We start from the raw sequence: 22,344 nt of genomic DNA on the forward strand, positions 1-22,344 counted from the left end.
AGGGGGTCCGTGCCCACCCCTGCACCCCCCTGACCACTCCCCACCCCCTCCCCACAGACGTGGCCGTGGGGGCCCCGCTGGGTGCCGATGGACATCGGGGCTCGTGTTCATTTACCGAGGGGGGCTGGGCTGGACCCCAGCCCGCCCAGGTGCTGAGGGGGTGGGGGCACGGCCCCACCCCGACTTCTTCGGGGCCGCCCTGAGAGGGGCACCGACCTGGATGGCAACGGATACCCGGGTGAGGGACCCCCTGCTCTTTGGAACCCCCGGGTGAGGACCCCCTGCTCTTTGGGACCCTCCCGGGTGAGGGACCCTGCTCTTTGGGACCCCTCCCGGGTGAGGGATCCCCCTGCTCTTTGGGACCCCTCCCCGGGTGAGGGACCCCCTGATCTTTGGGACCTCCCGGGTGAGGGACCCCCTCCTGCTCTTTGGGACCCTTCCGGTGAGGGACCTCCCCTGCTCTTTGGGACCCCCCTTGGGACCCCCCTCTGAAATCCCCTTTGGGACCCCTCGGGTGAGGGACCACCCTTTAGGACCCCTTCTGAGATCCCCCTTTGGGACCCCCTTTGGGACCTCCCCTTTGGGACCCCCTTTGGGACCTCCCCTTTGGGACCCCCTCCTTTGGGACCTCCCCTTTGGGACCCCCTCTGGGGAGGAACCCCCTTTGGGACCCCGGGTGAGGGAACCCAGTGACCCCTCAGTCCCCCTGTGTCCCTCACCTTGTCCCTGTGTCCCTCAGTGACCCCCATCTGATCCCCCCGGTGACCTCCCCGTGTCCCCCACCCTTGGTGACCCCCGTGTCCCCCTGTCCTTCTGCCCCTGGTGACCCCCTCGTGTCCCCCCCATCCCCACAGACCTCCTGGTGGGCGCCTTCGGGTCGGACACGCCGTGATTTACAGGTGGGTGTCCCTTTTTTAGGGGGGGGGATCCCAAGGGATGGGGGGGTCCCATGGGGTCCCTGACCCCCCTCCCCCACTGTGTGTTTGTGGTCACCCTCCCCCGCAGGCCGTCCCATCGTCCACGCCGGGGCCATCCTGGGCGTTGTCCCCTCCATGTTCAACCCCGAGGAGCAGGGCTGTGTCCTGGCTCCGTGGCCACCACGTGCCATGGTGGGTGACACCCGGGGGTGGGGGGTCCAGGGCTTGGGGACATCGGGGGGACACGGGGACAACGGTGGGGGACGGTGGGGACAATGGGGAGGGGATGTGGGGACAATGGGGAGGGGACACAGGGGGGCACAGGGCGGGGACAAGGACGCCAGGAGGGGACACTGAGGGGGCTGGGGGCTTGGGGACATGGTGGGGGACACCGGGGGGGACATGGGGACAGTGGGGGACACTGGGGTGTTCCTGGGGACGTGGGGACACCAGGGGGATGTGGGGACACCAGGGGGATATCAGGGAGGTCCAGGGACATGGGGACACTGTGGGGGACGTGGGGACACTGGGGGACACTGGGGGGTGTTCCTGGGGACATGGGGACACTGGGAGGGGGGACACTGGGGGTATCCTGGGGGACATGGGGACACTGGGGGGGTACACTGGGTGTGTTCCTGGGGATGTGGGGACATTGTGGGGGGGACATGGGGACACTGGGAGGGACACTGGGAGGGGACACTGGGTGTCCTGGGGGACATGGGGACACTGGGAGGGGACACTGGGGGTGTCCTGGGGGACATGGGGACACTGGTGCCACCCCCCCGTGTGTGTCCCCAACATCCCCCCAGCATCAACGTCACCTTCTGCCTCAACGCCTCGGGACGGCACCTGCCGGGACCCATCGGTGAGGGGGACAGGGGGACATGGGGGACACATGGGGACACCTAGGGGGATATGGGGGATGGGGGACACTGGGGGGACATTGGGGACACACGGGAGGGGACAGGGCACAAGGGGGATGGGAAGGGGGACACGGGAGGGCGGTTGGGGACAAGGGAGGGATGGGGACAGGGGAGGACACAAAGGGGACACAAAGGGGACAGGGGACACGTGGGGGTCGTGTCCCCGTGTCCCTGACATGTCCCCCCGTGTCCCAGCCCTGGCCGTGGAGCTCACCGTGGACGGGTTGAAGGCGGGGGCGCGGCGGGCGCTGTTCCTGGGGGGAGGGGCCCAGCCGGCCCCTCCCCACCCGCAGCCTCACCCTGCTGGTCCCCAACGGGGGACCCCAGTGCCGCACCCTGCCCGTGTTCCTCAGGGTAGGGGCGGGGCAGGGACCCCAGACACCCCTGGGGACCCCAAACACCCCGGGAACCTCCAGACCCCAAAACGCCGGGGACCCCAAGCACCCCCAGGAACCCTCCAGACCCCCAAACAACCCCGGGGACCCCCAAACACCCCCTGGGGACCCCAAACACCCCTGGGGACCCCAAACACCCCTGGGACCCCAAAACCCCAGAATCACCACCCACCCCCTCGGGATCCCCAGACAACCCCAGGGACCCCAAACACCCCTGGGGACCCCCAACACACCCCAGGGACCCCTCCAGACCCCAAAAACCCCCGGGACCCCCAAACACTCCCCAGGACCCCAAAACTCCAGAGCCACCAACCCCCCTCCCAGGGATCCTCAAAGCCCCTCTGGGGACCCCCAGACAACCCCGGGGACCCCCAGGACCCCCAAAACCCTCTTGGGATCCCCCCCCTCCTTCCCCTTGTCCCCCTGTGTCACCCTTGGGACCCCTCATGTCCCCTCTGTCCCCAGAACGAGTCGGAGTTCCGGGACAAGCTGTCCCCCATCCCGGTGTCCCTGAGCCTGGCCCTGGACCCCCGAGTGCCCCCCGAGCCGCTGGCGCTGCCCCCGCTGCTGGCCCCGAGCGCCCGCACCCGCCTGGAGGCCAAGGTAGCCTGGGACCCCCACCTGTGTCACCTGGGTGTCACCTGTGTCACCTGGGTGTCACCTGGGTCACCTGTGTGTCACCTGGGTCACCTGTGTCATCTGTGTGTCACCTGTGTGTCACCTGTGTGTCACCTGGGTCACCCCTGTGTCACCCACTGTCACCTCCTTGTCACCTGGGTCACCTGTGTCACCTGGGTCACCCCTGTGTGTCACTTCTGTCACCTCCTTGTCACCTCTGTCACCCCATCACCTGTGTCACCTGTGTGTCACCTCCTTGTCACCTGGGTCACCTGGGTCACCTGTGTTACCTCTGTGTCACCTGTGTCACCTGTGTTACCTGTGTCACCTGTGTCACCTGGGTCACCCCTGTGTGTCACCTGGGTCATCTCCTTGTCATACCTGTGTCACCCACTGTCACCTCCTTGTCACCTGTGTCACCTGTGTCACCCCTGTGTGTCATCTGTGTCAACTGGGTCACCTGGGTCACCTCTGTCACCTGTGTCACCTGTGTCACCCCTGTGTGTCACTCATGTCACCTGTGTCACCTGTGTCATGTGTGTCACCTACTTGTCACCTGTGTCACCTGGGTCACTCCTGTGTGTCACCTGTGTCACCTCCTTGTCACCTGTGTCATCTGTGTGTCACCTGTGTGTCATCTGTGTGCCACCCACTGTCACCCCTGTGTCACCCAGTGCTACCCCAGTGCCACTATTGTGCCACCCCCATGTCACCCAGGGTCATCACTGTGTCACTCCCACGTCCTCCCCTGTGTCACCCCAGGGACAGGGCGTCACCCTGTGTCACACGGTGTCCCCATTGCCCCTGTCCCCTCCCTGTCCCCATCCCTGTCCCCTCCCTGTCCCCTCCCTGTCCCCATCCCTGTCCCTGTCCCCTCCCTGTCCCCTCCCTGTCCCCTCCCTGTCCCCTCCAGGCTCACATCCAGCTGGACTGTGGCGAGGACAACGTTTGTGTCCCCGACCTGCACCTCGAGGCCACCGCGTAAGGGGGGACAGGGGGGTCCATCCTGGGGGGGTGCTGAGTGTCCAGGGGGGATTTGGGGGGTCCTATGTCTGTTCTGGGGGTCCCTGGGTGGTTCTGGGGATCCCTGGGGGGGTTCTGGGGTCCCTGGGTGGTTCTGGGGTCCCCAGTTAGTTCTGGGGGTCCCTGGGTGAGTTCTGGGAGTCCCTGGGTAGTTCTGGAGGTCCCTTGGGGGGTTCTGGGGGTCCCCAGTTAGTTCTGGGGTTCCCAGTTAGTTCTGGGGGTCCCTGGGGGGTTCTGGGGGTCCCTGTCTGGCTCTGGGGATCCCTGGCTGGTTCTGGGGCTCCCTGTGGGGTCCCTTGGGGGTTCTGGGGTCCCCCAGTTGGTTCTGGGGGTCCCTGTCTGGCTCTGGAGGTCCTGGGGGGTTCTGGGGTTCCCAGTTAGTTATGGGGGTCCCTGTCTGGCTCTGGGGGTCCCTGGGGGGGTTCTGGGGGTCCCTGTCTGGCTCTGGGGGTCCCTGGGGAGTTCTGGGGGTCCCTGGGGGTCCTAGCTGGTTCTGGGGGTCCCTGGGGGGCTCCGGGGGTCCCTGGCTGGTTCTGGGGGTCCCTGGGAGGTTCTAGGGGTCCCATGTCTGTTCTGGAGTCCCCAGTTGGTTCTGGGGGTGCCTGAGGGGTTCTGGGGTCCCCAGTTAGTTCTGGGGTCCCCCAGTTGGTTCTGGGGGTCCCTGTCTGGCTCTGGGGGCCCCTGGGGGGGTTCTGGGGGTCCCCAGTTAGTTCTGGGGTTCCCAGTTAGTTCTGGGGGTCCCTGGGGGGTTCTGGGGGTCCCTGGGGGACTCTGGGGGTCCCGTGTCATTTCTGGGGGTCCCTGGCTGGTTCTGGGGGTCCCTGAGGGGTTCTGGGATTCCCAGTTAGTTCTGGGGGTCCCTGTCTGGCTCTGAGGGTCCCTGGGGGTTCCAGTTGGTTCTGGGGGTCCCTGGGGAGGTTCTGGGGGTCCTGGGGTGCTCTGGGGTTCCCAGTTAGTTCTGGGGGTCCCTGTCTGGCTCTGGGGGTCCCTGGGGGTTCTGGGGTCCCTGTCTGGCTCTGGGGATCCTGGGGGTTCTGGGGTCCTGGGGGTTCTGGGGTCCCTGTCTGGCTCTGGGGGTGCCGGGGGTGTTGTGGGGGTGGTCCATGTGACCCCTCCCCCGCAGGGACCGTCGGGCGGTGTTTTTGGGGGACCGGAACAGCCTCAACGTGACGTTCCAGGCTCGGAACCAGGGGGAGGGGGGGGCCTACGAGGCCGAGCTGCACGTGCAGCCCCCCCCCGGCGCCCTCTACAGCGGCGTCCTGCGCCCCCACGGGGTCAGGGGGGACACCCCGCGCGTGGGGGTGGGGGCACCCACGGGTGGGGGGACGGGGAAGGACACTGGGTTTGAGGGGAGGGGAGGGAGGGGTCAGGAGTGCCTGGGGGGTTGGGGGTGTCTGAGGAGGACCCCAGGTATGGGGAGGGGGTGGTCCCAGCGTGGGGGTGGGGGACACACAGAGACCCCTCCCACGAGTGTGGGTGGGCTGGGGTCTGCAGGTGAGGGGGTGGGGAGATTGAGGGGGAGCGAGGGGGTATTTAGGGGGTAGAGGGGATCACGGAGGGGTGTCACTCCTTCCCCCCTCAATTTACTCCCCACCCCCACACCCCACAGAACTTCTCAGCCCTGAGCTGCGAGCTCGGGGGCAACGGCTCGAGCCCCCTCGTGTGCGACCTGGGCAACCCCATGAAGGCGGGGGCCAGCGTGAGTTTTTTTGGGGGAGTGTTTTGGGGGTGGGGGAAGGGCCTGAATGACCTCCCCGCCTCCCCTTCCCCCGCAGATCTGGGGGCTGCGCCACCCTCCCCACCTGAGCGACAGCAGCGACAGCGTCCGCCTGAGCTGCAGATCCGCAGGTTCGGGGGAGGGTGGGATTTGGGGAGGGGGTCCAGGGGGATGGGAGGGGGCTGGGGTGCTGGGTTTGGGGGGACCGGGGAATTTGGGACACGGAGTTTTGAGGGGGTGGGGGCGTGGCCAGCCGGTGATGTCCCATCTAGGGAGGGTCCCAAAGGGGGGATCAGGGGGTTCCTGGGGGTCGCGGGCTGTGAAACCCCTCTCCTCCCCCTCCGTGTCGCGCAGTAAGAACGCCAACAACTCGCAGAGCCCCCCGTGTCGGTGGCGCTCGCCGTGAAAGCGGCCACGAGGGTGTCCGTGTTCGGGTGAGTGACACGGGGGTGGGGACATCGCGGGGGTGGGGACATCGCGGGGGAGGGGACACGGCGGGGAGGGGCGGGTCCTGAACCCTGGACCACCTCACCCCACCGAGGTGTCCGTGTTTGGGGTGGGGAGGGGGCACTGGGGGCACCCCCGGGGTGCTGAGCCCTCTGAACCCCCCCAAATGTGTCCCCCCAGGGTGTCCCGGCCTGACGTTGTCACCATCCCCGAGGGGGTGGGGGTCCCGACCTCCCAGCGGCTGCAGGACCTGGGACCACCCGTGGAGCACGTCTATGAGGTGGGGGGTGGGGATGGGGACACACACCAGGGGTCCTCCAGGAATCGCAGCCTGGGGGTCCCCTCGTGTCCCTGACCCCAAAATTCCCTGTGTCCCCCATCCCGGGGGTCCCCTGACCCCAAAATCCCTCGTGTCCCCACCCCAGGGATCCCCAGGAACCCCAGCCTGGGGTCCCTCGTGTCCCCCACCCCGGGGTCCCCTGACCCTCCCCCATGTCCCCAGGTGGTGAACGAGGGTCCCAGTGCCATCAGCGAGGGCACCCTGGAGCTCAGCTGTCCCCTGGGCCACCGGGGCCACCCCCTGCTCTACGTGACCACCCACTCAGGACCCCCCAACTGCTCCTCCAGCCACCCCATGGACCCCCTGGGCCTGGTGGTGGGCACTGGGAGAACTGGGAGAGCTGGGAGAACTGGGAGAGCTGGGAGAACTGGGAATCAGAGCGCTGGGACAGGGGGGGACACTGGGGACAGCGAGTGGCACTGGGAGATGGGGGGCACTGGAGGGGGGGGATGGGACATGGGGGCACTGGGAGCACTGGGAAATGGAGGACTGGGGACACTGGAGACACTGGGAGATGGAGGACTGGGGACACTGGGGACACTGGGAGATGGGGCACTGGGTGGCACTGGGGACAGAGGGGACACTGGGACATGGGGCACTGGGTGGCACTGGGTGGCACTGGAGGACAGGGGAGACACTGGGGACATCATGTGGCACTGAGGACATTGGGTGGCACTGGAAAATGGGGCACTGGGAGCACTGGGCAGTGCTGGGGACAGGGGGGACACTGGAGGACAAGGGGGACACTGGGGACATTGGGTGGCACTGGAAAATGGGGCACTGGGGGCACTGGGCAGTGCTGGGGACGCTGGGTGGCACTGGGGACACCGGGTGATGGAGGCCTGGGACCGCACTGGGTGGCACTGGGGGTGGCAGGGGACAGGACTGTCCCCAGAGCTGACCCCCCCATCCAATGTCCCCCCCCCCAGGAGCAGGAGCAGAGCCCCGAGAGCCACGTCCTGCAGCGCCGGGACACGGGGGACAGTGGGGACAGCGGGGACAGGAGGGACAGGAGGGACACGGGGGACAGCCTGGTGAGTGCCCACCCACCTGTCCCCAAGGCAGGGGACACGGGGAGGGAGGTGGGGTGGGGGTGTCCCCATCCTGGGTGACACAGGAGGGGGTGACACTGCTGGGGGTGACCCCCCGGGCTGGTGTCCCCACCCTGGGTGACACGAGGAGGGGGTGACACTGCTATGGGTGACCCCCTGGGATGGTGTCCCCACCCTGGGTGACACGGGGAGGGGGTGACACTGACACAGGAGGGGGTGACACTGCTATGGGTGACCCCCTGGGCTGGTGTCCCCACCCTGGGTGACACTGGGGGATCCCGGGGGGGGGTCCCCAGGGGTGCCCCGAGCCCGAGTGTTTCCGGCTGAGCTGCCCCACGGGGGGGCTGGAGCGGCAGCAGAGGGTCAGTCTGCGCCTCAGCTTCCACCTCAGGACCCCCCCCCTGCGCCAGGTGAGACCCCCAGACCCCCTTGACCCCCCTTGACCCCCCTGACCTCCCTGACCTCCCCTGGGACCCCCAGAACCTCCCGCGGATCCCCCCTGGGACCCCCAGAACCTCCCCGGGATCCTGAGATCCCCCCTGGGACACCCCTGGGATCCCCCAGAAGCCCCTCCAGGACCACCCAGAACCCCGGGGGTGTCCTTGGGTGTCCCTGTGGGTGTTCCTGGCTGTCCCTGGTGCCCCGTGGGTGCCCCTCTGGTGTCCCTGTGGGTGTCCCTGGGTGGCCCTGTGGGTGCCCTCTTGGTGTCCCTGGTGCCCTCTTGGTGTCCCTGGTGCCCCTGGGTGTCCCTGTGGGTGTCCCTGGATGTCCCTGGATGTCCTTGGGTGTCCCTGACTATCCTTGCGGGTGCCCCTCTGGTGCCCCTGGGTGTCCCTGTCTGTCCCTGTGGGTGTCCCTGTCTGTCCCTGTCTGTCCCTGGGTGTCCCTGGGTGTCCCTGTGGGTGCCCTCTTGGTGTCCCTGGTGCCCTCTGGGTGTCCCTGGGTGTCCCTGGTGCCCCGTGGGTGCCCCTCTGGGTGTCCCTGTGGGTGTCCTGTGGGTGTCCCTGCATGTCCCTGGTGTCCTGTGGGTGTCCCTGGCTGTCCCTATGGGTGTCCCTGGGTGTCCCTGTGGGTGCCCTCTTAGTGTCCATGGTGCCCCCTGGGTATCCCTGTCTGTCCCTGGGTGTCCCTGGCTGTCCCTGTGGGTGTCACTGGGTGTCCCTGACTATCCTTGTCGGTGTCCCTGGTTGTCCCTGTGGGTGTCCCTGTCTGTCCTTGTGGGTGTCCCTGGTGCCCCGTGGGTGCCCCTCTGTTGCCCCATGGGTGTCCCTGTCTGTCCCGGGATGTCCCTGGGTGTCCCTGACTATCCTTGTGGGTGTCCCTGGTGCCCTGTGGGTGTCCCTGGTGCCCCGTGGGTGTCCCTGGGTGTCCCTGGATGTCCCTGTGGGTGTCCCTGGCTGTCCCTGGTGCCCCGTGGGTGTCCCTGTGGGTGTCCCTGTGGGTGTCCCTGGGTGTCCCTGGGTGCCCTGTGGGTGCCCCTCTGATGCCCCTGGGTGTCCCTGTCTATCCCTGTGGGTGTCCCTGGTGCCCGTGGGTGTCCCTGTGGGTGCCCCTGGGTGTCCCTGGTGCCCCGTGGGTGCCCCTCTGGTCCCCCTGCCCCCCCTGCCCCCCCGTGGGTGCTGATGGGGGGGTCCCAGCGGGAGGTCCGGGCTCAGACCCTGCGCTGTGAGGCCGAATTTCGGGTGAGGAGACTCCCGTACCGGATCCAGCCCGAGCGGCTGCCCCGGCACCGCCTGCAGGTGGGACACGGGGGGGACAGGGGGGACATGGGGACACTGGGGACACTGGGAGGGACATGGGGACACTGGGGACACTGGGAGGGACATGGGGACACAGGGAGGGACACTGGGGGGGACTTTGAGGACATGGGGGGACAGGGGACACGCAGGAAAAGAGGGGACAGGGAACATGGGGGGGACACACACAGGGGACACAGAAGGGGACATGGGGACACAGGGGGGACACTGAGTGACACTGTGGGTGACACTGTGGGTGACCCTGGGTGACAGTGACTGACTCTGGGTGACAGTGGGTGACTGTGGGTGGCACTGGGTGACAGTGGGTGACACCATGACACTGTGGGTGACAGTGGGTGACAGTGTGTGGCACTGGGTGGCACTGGGCGACCCTGGGTGACAGTGGGTGACTGTGGGTGGCACTGGGCGACCCTGGGTGACAGTGGGTGACTGTGGGTGGCACTGGGTGACACTGGGTGACCCCGGGTGACCCCGTGCCACCGTCCCTGTCCCCGCAGGTGGTGACAGGCCTGGCGTGGGCGCGGCCCGAGGCCGGAGGGGGTCCCGGTGTGGGTGGTGGTCCTGGCCGTGCTCCTGGGGCTGCTGCTGCTCGCCCTGCTCTGCTACGGCCTCTACAAGGTGGGGCTGGGGGCTGGGGGGTCTGGGGGTCAGGGGAGTTGGGGGTCAGGAGGGGCTCTGCCATGGCCTCCAGAATGGGGGTGGGTGGGGTGGGTGAGGGGTCCTGGGGTCTGGGGGGTGATGGGGGAGTGATGGGGGGTGATGGGGGCCTTTTGGGGCACGTGGAGGACATGGAGGTGGGGGGCACAGGGCAGGGGGATCACTCTGGGGGCACAGAGGGCACAGGACAGGGGTGCCAAGGCTGGGGGTGGTTTGGGGGTCCCCTGACTCCCTCATTTCCCCCAGCTGGGATTCTTCAAGCGCTCGGGGCCCTACGGCACCGCCATGGAGAAGGCCCAGCTCAAACCCCAGGCGGCCTCCGAGGCCTGAGGGGGCCCCCAACGCCAGGGGGGACCCCCCCAGGAGGGCAGGGGAGACCCCCCAGGGCTGGGGACAGGCAGGGGAGACCCCCCTCACCCCACCCACCCACACACCCACACCCACACACACACAAGGACTGTGTCACCTGTGTCACCTGCACCATCGGGGACACCCCCAGGGCTGGGGACCCCCCGACGAGGACGGTGGCACCTGAGTGGCTGGGGACCCCCCCACACTGATGGGGACCCCCCTACACTGATGGGGGCCCCCCCAACAAGGACAGCATCACCTGCATGGCTGGGGATCCCCCCACATTGCTGGGGACCCCCCCAACAAGGACAGTGTCACCTGCATGGCTGGGGACACCCCTGGGGCTGGAGACCCCCCACAAGCAGCCTGGGGACCCCCCCAACACTGCTGGGGACCCCCCCAACAAGGACGGTGTCACCTGCATGGCTGAGGACCCCCCAACACTGCTGGGGACCCCCCCTCACTGCTGGGGACCCCCCAACACTGACAGTGCCACCGGCACCACGGGGGACCCCCGCATTTCTGGGGACCCCCACACACGGACAGGGACCCCCAATGCTGGGGACCCCCCCAACAAGGACAGTGTCACCTGCACCGCCGGGGACCCCCACGTGGAAAGGGCCCCCCACCCCACCAGCAACTGCCACACTGGTGGTGGCACCTGCATGGCTGGTGTCACCTGCACCGGTGTCACCCGCCCGGTTGGGGACCCCCACAGTGCCCACAGCGGGCACCGGGGCTGGCACCACCAGACTGGGAACCACCGGAGTGGGAACCAGACTGGGAATCACCAGACTGGGAACAACCAACTGGGAATCACCAGAGTGGGAACAACCAGACCGGGAACAACCAACTGGGAACCACCAGACTGGGAACAACCAGACTGGGAATAACCAGACTGGGAACAACCAGACTGGGAACAACCAACTGGGAGTCACCAGACCGGGAATAACCAGACTGGGAACAACCAACTGGGAACCACCAGACTGGGAACAACCAGACTGGGAACAACCAACTGGGAACAACCAGAATGGGAACAACCAACTGGGAACCACCAGACTGGGAACCACCAACTGGGAACAACCAGAATGGAACCAACCAACTGGGAGTCACCAGACTGGGAACAACCAACTGGGAACAACCAGACTGGGAACAACCAGACTGGGAACCACCAGACCGGGAATCACCAGACTGGGAACCACCGGAGTGGGAACCAGACTGGGAATCGCCAGACTGGGAACAACCAGAATGGGAATCACCAGACTGGGAACAACCAGACTGGGAACAACCAGACTGGGAACCACCAGCATGGCCACGACCACCGGACTGGGAACCACCGGAGTGGGAACCACCAGAGTGGGAACCAGACTGGGAATCACCAGAGTGGGAACAACCAACTGGGAACCACCAGACTGGGAACAACCAGATCGGGAATCACCAGACTGGGAACCACCAGCATGGCCACGACCACCAGACTGGGAACCACTGGAGTGGGAACCACCAGAGTGGGAACAACCAACTGGGAACCACCGGAGTGGGAACCACCAGCATGGCCACAACCACCGGACTGGGAACCACCCAACAGGGAAACACCGTAACAGGAATCACCAGTGGACGGGGAACTGCTGGACTGGGAATCACCCTCGGACTGGGAATCAGCCCCGGACTGGGAACCACCGGCACAGGGGGTGACACCGAGCCGGGCACCGATGGGCTGGACATGGGCACTGGGACACAACCAGGACACAGCCAGGATGGCTCTGGGACACCAGGACACTTCCAGGCCCCCCCCTTGGGGACACCTCTGGGACACCCACGGTGCCACCCACCCAGTGCTGGTGTCCCTGGGTGCTGGTGTCACCCGCTGTCACCTCGGGCTGTCACTCAGTGTGTGTCCCCCCTGCACTGCCCGTGCCTCCCGTGGGCACCTCACTTTGCACTGACCCCACGCCCCAAATTTGGGGGGACACACAGACACGCTCACACAACCCCCCACGTCCCCAGGGTGTCCTCAGTGTCCCCAGCAGGGGGTTTGCACTACATGAGGGGGATTTGGGGAGGGGCACAGGCGGGGGGAGGGCGGCTTCGGTTTGTATTTAATTTGGGGAGGGGGCGACCTCGGGGCCCCCCAATAAACGTGTCTGACCCAGAGCTGGGGGTGACGGGCACGGGGGGGGTCACATACGTGTGCCAGGGGGGGTCACACACGTGTGCCAGGGGGTCACACGGGATCCCACCCGTGTGCCAGGCGGTCATGGCCCGGTGCCCACGGGCACTGCCCGGGGCTCAATTACACCTCATTAGCAGCTGGGACAGCATCGGGGGCATCAATAATTCATCCCCCCCCCTCCTCCCTCAACGGTGAGGGGGGGCCCCGGTGCCCACAGAACACACAGAACCCCCCCCAAACCCATAGAACCACAGAGCCCCCACAGAACACACAGAACCCCCCCCAAACCCATAGAACCCACAGAGCCCCACAGAGCCCCCGAACCCCCTCAACACCCCCAGCACCCCCAAACCCATAGAACCCCCCAAATCCACAGAGCCCCCAGAACCCCTCAGCACCCCAGCAGCCCCCAACCCATAGAACCCCTCAAATCCACAGAACCCCCTGAACCCCTCAACACCCTCAGAGCACCCCCAAACTCCACAGAACCCCCAAACACTGAGACCTCCCAAATCCACAGAACCCCCAGCACCCCAGAGCCCTCCCAGAGCCCACCCAACACCTCAGAGCCCCCCGGACAGAAAGACGCTCCTCCCACCCCCTTTCCACGCGGGAAGGGCCTGTAAGTTTGGGAGGGGCCAAGGGAACTTCGGGGAGGGGTCTGCCCACTCGTGGTCGCTGTCAGTGGGAGAGGGGGTCGTTCTGTGTGTGTCTCCCCGTTCCTCCCCCGCGTTTCCCATGGCAACCACGCCCTCCCCTCCCCGCGTGGGCGTCCCCTCCCTCCCCAAATCCGCGCCCCGCCCCCGCCCCACGCGTGTCGCGACACGTGCGCGCCCCCGCCCGCCGCGCAACGCGTGGGGCGGGGAGCGAACTACGCCGAGGACGCGCGTGGACGGGGCCGCCGCACGTGAGCGATTTTGGGAGCGGGAGGGGGAAGCACCTAAAAACCCTTTTGGGGAGGGGGTGGGAGTCGAGGGGGAACACGCGTGGGGGCGACACGAGGGCGGTCCCTTCTTCTCCTCCCCCTCTTAATCACCCCCGTGTCCCAGTTCTGCGCGGCGCCATTGGCTGCGCGGGGAGAGGGGGAACACGGGGGGGCACATGGGGAGGGGACACGCGGGGAGTGGGGGACACGCAGGGACAGCCCCCACCGGGCCGCCAACGCCGCCACCGGGGCCGGGGGGCCCTGCAGGTAACGAACCCCCCTCCCCCGCTTTAAACGCGTGTCTGGGACCCCCTCACTCAACCCGGGGTGGGGGCAGATTTGGGGGTCCTGGAGGTCTCAGGCCCCCAGGTAACTCATCCCCCATCCCCCCATCTCCCGGTGCGGTTCGCGGGGGGACACGGGGATTTGGTGGGGCTTGGGGGGGTGAGTGGTGATTGCAGGATCTGGGGGGTCCCGGGGGTCCTGGGGGGTCTCAGTGCCCCTGCCCCCTCAGGTAACTCTCGCCCTCCTCCCCGTGGTGAGGCCTGGGGACCCCGGGAAGGAGCCGGGGATCTGAGGGGGCGAAGCGGAGGATTGGGGGTCTGGGGGCTACCCTGGGGGCTACCAGGGCTTACAGAGGAGTCCTGGGGGTCCTGATGCCCCCAGGTAACTCCCCGGGTTGAGGGCTGGCATGGGATGGAGCAGCGCCCGGCGGGTAAGTTGGGGTTTATCCCGGGTGGTCGCGGCCCTGCTGACCCCCTGTGTGTCCCCCTCCCCAAAGGGCGATGCTGCGGGCCCCGGGGCCGCTGGGGCCCCCGGCCGCCTCCTCCTGCCCGGCCCCGCCGCGGCCGCCGCCGCCTCCGCCTGCTGCCGCCGCTGCCCGGGGTGAGCCGGGGGTCCTCGAGGGGTCTCAGGGGGTCCTGGGGCGTTTCAGGACTAGGGGGCTCAGGGGGTTCGGGGGCACCGGTACAGGAGGAGTTGGGGGTCCCCGCTGCTGCCGCCGCTGCCCGGGAGAGGCAGGGGGGGTCCTGGGGGGTCCTAGGGGTCCTGGGGAGGATCAGGGGGTCTGGGGGGTCAGGGGTCCTGGGGGGTTTCAGGACTAAGGGGGCTCAGGGGGTTCGGGGGCATCGGCACTGGAGGAGTTCGGGGTCCCGTGCTGCTGCTGCCGCCGCTGCCCCGGGAGAGGCAGGAGGGTCCTGGGGGTCCAGGGGTCCTGGGAGGGATCAGGGGTCCTGGGGGGCTCGGGGGGTTTCGGGGGCGTTCTGGACCGGGAGGCTAGGGGGTTCGGGGGCACCGGTACAGGAGGAGTTCGGGGGTCCCCGCTGCTGCCGCCGCTGCCCCGGGAGAGGCGGGAGGTCCTAGGGTGTCCTGGGGAGGGATCGGGGTCCTGGGGGCGTCCCAGGGGGTCCTGTGAGGCTCAGGACCGAGGGGGCTCAGAGGGGTTCGAGGGGCACCAGGAGGGTCCCAGGACTGGAGGATTCAGGGAGGACTTGGGGGGAGGGGTCCTGGACCGGGGAGGATCGGGGGGTCCCGGTTGCTGCCGCCGCTGCCCCCGGGGAGGGGGTGGTCCTGGGGGAGAATTTGGGGGTCTCGGCACCGGAGAGGGCTCCGGGATGAGCCAGGCCGAGGGTCCCAGGAGTTCCTGGGGGGTTGTCTGGGGACCGGGAGGGTTCTGGGGGGGTCCGGGACTGGAGGAGTTCAGGGGGACCGGGAGGGGTCCCGCGATCGAGGGTGGTCAGGGGGAGTGTCTAGGAGGGTCCCAGGGGTGTTTGGGGGTCCCCAGGGGTGTTTGGGGTCCCGGGACCCGGGGGGTCCCGCAGGTTTCGCTTTGGTGGCCACGAGGGGGTCGCGCAGGGTCCCACGGGGGTGGAGGGGGTGGGAGGGGGCGGGGCCGCCCCTGCCCTCCCGGCCGCCATGCCGAGACCCCCTCCGCCACCACCGGGGGTGTGGGGACCCCCAAACCCTCCAGGGTGGGACCCCGGGACCCCTAATGCCGAGACCCCGGGATTGCCGAGGGGTAACGGGAGGGGGGTGGGAAACCCCGAACCCCCATAAAGGACCCTGAGACCCCAAAACCTCCCTCGAGGAGAGTCCCGGCTGCTCTGGAGTGGGGAAAGGGGGCTTGATTTTGGGGGGGGCCATTCCCGGTCCCCTCCCGGTCCCGCGGGTTTGGGCAGGGACGGATTCCTGAGGAGCTACGGAATGGGCGGGGGTGGGGGTGGGGAATGACGGCACCGCCCTCTGCTCTAACAGCCCCCAGGGGACCCCAAATCCCTGCTGATCCCCCAGCCACCCAGGGGACCCCCAAATCGCTGCTGACACCCTCAGTCCCCCGTAGGACCCCCTCAGATGGAACCGGTGCCCGAGGGGATGTTTGGGGGGGGGGTTGTTTAGGGTATTTTTGGGGTGCAGGGGGGCTGTTTTGGGGTGCAAGGGATGTTTTGGGGTGCAGGGTAGTATATTGGGGTGTAGGGGGCATTTTGGGCTGCAGAAAGCTTATTTTGGGTGCAGAGGGCGTTTTGGGGTGCAGGGAGGTTATTTTGGGGTGCAGGGGATGTTTTGGGTGCAGAGGGGCTGTTTTGGGGTGCAGGAGAGGTTATTTTGGGGTGCAGGGGATGTTTTGGGTGCAGGGTGGTATATTGGGGTGTAGGGGGCATTTTGGGCTGCAGAAAGCTTATTTTGGGTGCAGAGGGCGTTTTGGGGTGCAGGGAGGTTATTTTGGGGTACAGGGGATGTTTTGGGGTGCAGGGAGGTTATTTTGGGGCGCAGGGGATGTTTTAGGGGCTCAGAGGGGTTATTTGGGGCATAGGGGCGTTTTGGGGAGCAGGGGAGATTGTGAAGGCGCTGGGGGTATTTCAGGGTTCGGGGGTGTATTTTGGGTTGCTGACCCCCTTTTCCCCTCCCCAAAAAAGATGGAGCCGGTGCCCAAGGGGGTCCTGGGGGCTCTGGCCAAGCCCCGGCGCCCGGTGATCGCCTGCAGCGTCTGCCAGATCCGCTTCAACTCCGAGGTGAGACACCCCCCCAGCACCCACCCCCCACCCCCCCAGGGCACCTGGGACCTGTCCCTGTCCCCAGGGGTGACGCTGTCCCTGTCCCCAGAGCCAGGCAGCCGCTCACTACCAGGGCAACCGCCACGCCCGCCGCCTCAAGGGCTCGAGGCCGCCCGTGCCCGCCAGGGGCGACCCGAGGGACCCCGGACCCCCGGGCCCACCCCCGCCCCCAGCCCGGCAGGGAGACCCTGAGCGCTCAGGTGGGTGTTGGGACCCCTCTTGTCCCCTCCTACCTGTCCCCCTCTTCCCATTGCCCCCCCCCATAAGCCCCCTGTGCTCCCTCATAAACCCCACCTTGTGTCCCCCACATCCCCTCAGAAACACCCCCATAACCCCTCACTCTCCCCTGCCCCCACTCCCCAATTCACCCACAACCCCCTAGAGCCCCATTTCCTCCCCAAAGCCCCTCCTTGACCCCCCCACCCCATCCTCCACCCCCAAGGAGCAACCCCTAAAGCTCCCCTGACACCAAAGGCCCCTGACCACCCCGTGTCCCATCCCAGGGAGCAGCCCCAAAGACCCCTGACCACCTGAGCCTCCAAGACCTCCCTGACCCCCAGGAGCAGCCTAAAGACCCCCTGAGCCTCCTCAAGCCCCTGACCTCAAAGCCCACCCAAAATCCCCCACTGAGCTCCCTCAAAGCCCCCTCTAAACCCTCATGTCCCCCTCCCAGGGAGCAGCCCCCAAAGACCCCCTGACCCCCATGTCCCCCCCAGAGCAACTCAAGCTGACACCCCCAATTCCCCTCCCCAAGCCCTGAACCCCAAAATCCCCAACTGACCCCATGTATCCCCCCAGGAGCAGCCTCAAAGCCCCCAGACACCTAAAGCCCCCCCTGACCCACTGAGCCCCCAAAGCTCCCCAAATCCCCCTGACCCCCATGTCCCCCTGGGGATCACCCCCGCCCCACCGCCCAGGCGCCCAGCCTCCCTCTCCCCAGCCCCCATCGTCTGGGGGGTCAGGAGGAGGCAGGGGGGCACGGGAGAGAGGGCCGAGAGGCCGAGGAGGAGGAGGAGGAGGAGAAGGCCAAGGCCAAGAGGCTCCTTTACTGCGGCCTCTGCAAGGTGGCCGTCAACTCCCTGTCCCAGCTGGAGGCCCATAACAAAGGTGGGGGGCACGGGGGGGACATTGGAGAGTCACAGGGGACATTGGGGGTCACAGAGGACAAGGGGGACAGGTTTGAGTGGGGAGGAAGGGGACACAGGGACACTGGAGGGTGGGAGGGGTCTGGGGGACAAGGGGACACCGGGGGGGTTCTCTGGGTGGTGGGGGTGACCTGGGGGTCTCGGGAGTGGCTCTGGTGGGTCTCAGAGTGGTCTCAGAGTCGGGTCTCTGGGTTGGGGGGTCTCAGGGGGTGGTCTGTGGGTCGAGGGGTTGGGCTCAGGGGGGGTCTCAGGGGGTGGTCTCAGGGGTCTGTGGGTGGTCTCTGGGTCTCAGGGGGTGGTCTCTGGGTGGGGGATCTCAGGGGTCTCTGGGTGTCAGGGGGTCTCAGGGGGTGGTCTGTGGGTTGGGGAGGGGGTCTCGGTCAGGGTTGGGGGGCTCAGGAGGGGTGGTCTCAGGGTCCAGGGGGTCTCGGGGGAGGTGGTCTCTGGGTCAGGGGGTGGTCTCGTGGGTTGTGGGGGGTCTCTGGGTTGGGGTTGGTCTCGGAGGGGGGTGGTCTCAGGATCAGAGTGACCCCGGTGCCCCCATGTCCCCCACCAGGGACAAAGCACAAGACCCTGGTCGAGGCCCGCTCGGGGCTGGGGCCCATCCGGGCCTTCCCCGGGGAGGGGCTCTGGGAGGACCCCGGCCGAGACCCCGAGCGCTCCTTCCACTGCCAGATCTGCAACGTGCGCCTCAACTCCGAGCTGCAGCTCAAGCAGGTGGGCACCCCCAAATCCCACCCTGGGACCCCAAAAATCCAACCAGAGACCTCCAAATCCCACCCTGGGACCCCCTAAATCCCCACCCTAGGGACCCCCAAAATCCCACCCTAGAGACCCCCAAAATCCCACCCTGGGATCCCCAAATCCCAACCACAGGATCCCCAAAATCCACCTAGGACCCCCAAATCCCCACCCTGGGACCCCCAAATCCCACCCTGGGATCCCCAAAATCCCACCCAGAGACCCCCAAATCCCTACCCTGGGATCCCCCCAAAATCCCACCCTGGGATCCCACCCCAAATCCCACCCTGGCACCCCCCAAATCACCCTGGGATCCTCACCCTGGCCAACCCTGGGACCCCAAATCCCACCCAGGGACCCCAAAATCCACACCAACATGGGACCCCCAAAATCCCACCTGGGACCCCAAATCCCACCCGGGACCCCCAAATCCCACCTGGGATCCCCAAATCCCACCTGGGAACCCCCAAATCCCACCTGGGAACCCCCAAATCCCACCTGGGACACCCCCAAAATCCCATCCTGAGAACCCCAAACCCACCCAGGGACCACCGAAATCCCCTCAGGAACCCCCCTGGGACCCCAAACACACCCCTGGGGACCCCAGGAACCTCAATCCCACCCAGAGACCCCATAATCCCACCCAGGGACCCCAAAATCCCAACCAGGAACCCCCAAATCCCAACCAGGGACCCCCAAAATCCCACCCAAGGACCCCCAAAATCCCACCCAGGGACCCCCAAACCCCCCCAGGGGCTTTCAAACCCACCTGAGCTCCCCCACAGCCCCGGGGGGTCAGGGGTGTCCCCCAGCATGGGGGTTCAGGGGTGTCCCCCAAGCCAGGGGGTCCCTCTGAGCCCCCCATGTCCCCCCCAGCACATTTCCAGCCGGAGGCACCGGGACGGGGTGGCCGGAAAACCAAACCCCCTCCTGGGGAGGCACAAGAAGCCCCGGAGCCCCCCCGAGCTGGTGGGGAAATGGGGAGGAGGGTCCTAGTGGGGTGGGGAGGGGGCTTGGGGGCATCTCTGGGGGCCCTGGGGAGGCTTTGTGGGGAGCGGGGATTGGGGGTATTTATGAGGGTCCCTGTAGGGTTGGGGGAGGGATTTGAGGGGAGGAGCCCAGCGGTGGGGGGGACTTGGGGGATTTGGGGAGGGGCTCCTGTAGGGTGTGGGGGCCCATAGGGCTGGGGGCTGAGGGGGTGGGGTCCCTAGGCTGGGGAGGCATAGGGTTGGGGGCTGAGGGTCCCCAAGGGCTGGGGGTCCCTGTGGGGTTGGGGGTCCCATGGGATGGGGGGCTGAGGGGGTGGGGTCCCTATAGGGCTGGGGGCTGAGGGTCCCTATAGGCTGGGGGTCCCTATGGGGTTGGGGGTGTCCCCTAGGGCTGGGGCTGGGAGGGCTGGGGCTGAGGGTCCCTATGGGGTTGTGGGGGTCCCTATAGGGCTGGGGGTGCTGAGGGGGTGGTGGTCCCTACAGGGCTGTGGGTCCCTATGGGGCTGGGGGTCCCATAGGGCTGGGAGGGCTGGGGAGGCTGAGGGTCCTGCTGTGGGTGGTGGTCCCTATAGGGCTGGGGGGGCTGAGCAGGGTGGGGGTCTCTGTGGGGCTGGGGGGCTCAGAGTTCCTATAGGGCTGGGGTCCCTGTGGGTTGGGGGTGTCCCATAGGGCTGGGGGCTGGGAGGTTTGGGGCTGAGGGTCCCTATTGGGGTTGGGGTCCCATAGGGTTGGGGGTCCTGAGCAGGGTGAGGGTCTTTATAGGGCTGGGGTTGCTGAGGGGGCTGGGGGTCTCTATAGGGCTGGGGGTCCCTGTGGGATTAGGGGTTCCCATAGGGCTGGGGGGCTGGGAGGTTTGGGGGGCTGAGGGTCCCTATGGGGTTGTGGGGGTCCCTATGGGCTGGGGGTGCTGAGGGGTGGTGGTCCCTATGGGCTGGGGGTGCTGAAGGGTGGGGGCCTATAGTGCTGGGGTCCCTATAGTGCTGGGGGTCTCTATAGTGCTGGGGGTGGTCCCAGCTCTTTGAGGTCGCCCCACCCCTCACCCCCTGCTTTGCCCCCAGGCTCCGCTGCCGTTCCCGAAGGAGCTGCCCAAGGCTCTGGCAGGGGCTCCTCCCACCCCCTGGCCCTCGCGCGCCGCCGCCGCCGCATGGCCGCCCCCTGGCCCTGCGACCCCCGGACCCCCCTCCTGCCCGGGCCCCCTGGCCCCCGCCCTGCTCCGCCCCGCCCCGGCCCCCTGCGCCCGCACACGCCCCCTGCTCTTCTCCCCATACTGGCCCCCCAGAGACCCCCACACCATGGGAGAGACCCCCAACCCGGGAGAGACCCCCATGGGAGAGACCCCCCAGACCCAGGAGAGACCCGCCCACCATGGGAGAGACCCCTCCTTGGGGAGAGACCCCCTAGACCCAGGAGAGACCCCCAGCATGGGAGAGACCCTCACAGTGGGGAGAGACCCCCACCATGAGGAGAGACCCCCCAGACCTGGGAGAGACCCCCAGACCCAGGAGAGACCCCAGACCCGGGAGAGACCTCGCCTTGGGGAGAGACCCCTCACAGTGGGGAGAGACCCCCCCACCATGGGGAGAGACCCCCCCCACCATGGGAGAGACCCCCCCATGGGGAGAGACCCCCAGACCCAGGAGAGACCCCCAACCCCAAGAGAGACCCCCCCAGATCCAGGAGAGACCCCCAGACCTGGGAGAGACCTCCCCTTGGGGAGAGACCCCCCCCAACCAACCCCAGGAATGACCCCCAGAAGCAACAACACCCCCCAAGGAAACCCCCCCGGGAACAACCCCTGGAACAACAACAACACCACCCTCTGGGAACAACCCCCCATGGGGACACCCCCAGCTACAGCAACTGGAAACAACCCCCTGGAACAACAACCTGGAACAACAACCTGGGACAACCACCTGGAACAGCAACCTGGGACAACAACCCCCCTGGAACAACCACCAAGCACCTGGGAACAACTGGAGCCCCCAGAACAACCCCCTGGGAACAAAAACCCCTGGAAAAATCCCTGGAACAACCCCGGGGGAGCAACAACCCCCTCCAGGAACAACAACTGGAGCTTCACAACAACCCCCTGGAAACAACAGCCTGCAACAACAACTCTTCAGGAGCAACAACCAAGCCCCCTGGCAACAACTGGAGCCCCAAAACAACCCCTGGAACAACAACACCACCCCTTCCCCCCGGGAACAACAACCAGGAACAACGGGAAACAACCGGCAACAACCCTGCTGGGTCCACTGTCACCATGGCAACGGTCACCTGGGAGCCACCATCACCCAGGAATTCCCCCCCAGCAACTGCTACCTGGCAATGCTTAATTAACAACTACAATCAGCAACTGCTGACGGTGGTGATGTCACCTGGTGATGTCACCCGGTGATGTCACCCAGTGATGTCACCTGGTGATGTCAGCGGTCACCTGGCAACGGGGACCCCCCCCCCAACCCTGCCTGGCAACACAATCTGCATCCTGCTTGACAACGGTTGCCTGGCAACAGGCCCCTCCCCCCCGCCTGGCAACCAGCAATTTACCGCCCCTGGCAACGGTTGCCTGGCAACAACAACACCCCCCCCCATCACCCCCCCAGCAACCACCATCAGCAACCATCTGCACGTGGCAACCGTCTCTTAGCAACCATCTCCTGGCAACCATCCCCTCTCCCCTCCCCACCCTCCCCTCCCCCTTTTCCGGGCTCAGCGATATTTTATTTTTTTAACTGGAATTTTTGGGAGATTTGGCAGGAAAAACAAAACGAAAACAACGAGCCCCTCCCTCCCCCACTGCACAAACCCCCTCACGGGGGTGGGGGTCTCAGTGCCCCCTCCTCTTTAACCACCCCCTCCCAGCACCTCAGGGATCTGCTCAGCAATCAGTGATGGCTCGAGGATGGGACCCCCCCTCCTCACTCCCCCTCCCCAAATCCCTGGGACCTCCCAAGCCATGAGCTCTTGCACTGAGGGCAGCGAGCCCACGCACACCCCTGGGGCCCCCATCAACACCCCCAAACCCCCACCTTTGGGCCCAGCCCTTTGCAATAATGTGGGGGTGGGGCACCCCCTGTAAATAACAGCCCTCCCTCTCGCCCCACAAGCACTGTGCCCCCTCCCC

General features: G+C 66.9%; 2 protein-coding genes across 2 annotated transcripts; both read left to right on the forward strand.

Moving 5' to 3' along the window:
* Positions 1 to 57: 57 nt before the first annotated feature.
* ITGA5 (integrin subunit alpha 5) lies at positions 58 to 10,313 on the forward strand (the record flags this gene model as incomplete). Its single annotated transcript, XM_050334266.1, is given in 25 exon segments — positions 58 to 171; positions 174 to 206; positions 209 to 238; positions 855 to 899; positions 1,006 to 1,093; positions 1,727 to 1,782; positions 2,036 to 2,109; positions 2,111 to 2,194; positions 2,701 to 2,838; positions 3,767 to 3,834; positions 5,000 to 5,064; positions 5,067 to 5,150; positions 5,496 to 5,575; positions 5,652 to 5,703; positions 5,706 to 5,724; positions 5,948 to 5,973; positions 5,976 to 6,027; positions 6,221 to 6,320; positions 6,543 to 6,695; positions 7,310 to 7,414; positions 7,729 to 7,842; positions 9,070 to 9,171; positions 9,687 to 9,724; positions 9,726 to 9,807; positions 10,093 to 10,313. Coding segments are annotated over 25 exon segments (1,886 nt in total), but the record flags the coding sequence as incomplete, so codon positions are not given.
* Positions 10,314 to 11,285: 972 nt separating this feature from the next.
* On the forward strand, positions 11,286 to 21,867 carry ZNF385A (zinc finger protein 385A). Its single transcript, XM_050334220.1, has 9 exons — positions 11,286 to 11,580; positions 14,074 to 14,177; positions 16,205 to 16,300; positions 16,392 to 16,542; positions 17,315 to 17,449; positions 18,044 to 18,204; positions 19,105 to 19,197; positions 20,276 to 20,375; positions 21,734 to 21,867. Exons 1-9 carry the CDS (start codon positions 11,286 to 11,288, stop codon positions 21,865 to 21,867), a joined length of 1,269 nt encoding a protein of 422 aa, XP_050190177.1.
* The last annotated feature ends 477 nt before the right edge of the window (positions 21,868 to 22,344 follow it).

This window comes from Myiozetetes cayanensis, unplaced genomic scaffold (genome assembly GCF_022539395.1).
Source record: "Myiozetetes cayanensis isolate MyiCay16 unplaced genomic scaffold, myiCay2020 scf51, whole genome shotgun sequence".
NCBI classification, from domain to species: domain Eukaryota; kingdom Metazoa; phylum Chordata; class Aves; order Passeriformes; family Tyrannidae; genus Myiozetetes; species Myiozetetes cayanensis.

Bases quoted from the DNA above. Each gene is read 5' to 3' on its own strand.
- ZNF385A (XM_050334220.1), top strand. From the start codon at position 11,286: ATGGAACCAACCAACTGGGAGTCACCAGACTGGGAACAACCAACTGGG. The intron at 11,581-14,073 runs GTGGGAACAACC...CCCTCCCCAAAG, and splicing joins CCAGACTGGGAATCACCAGA to GGCGATGCTGCGGGCCCCGG. The intron at 20,376-21,733 runs GCCCTGCGACCC...GCCTGGCAACAG, and splicing joins CGCCGCATGGCCGCCCCCTG to GCCCCTCCCCCCCGCCTGGC.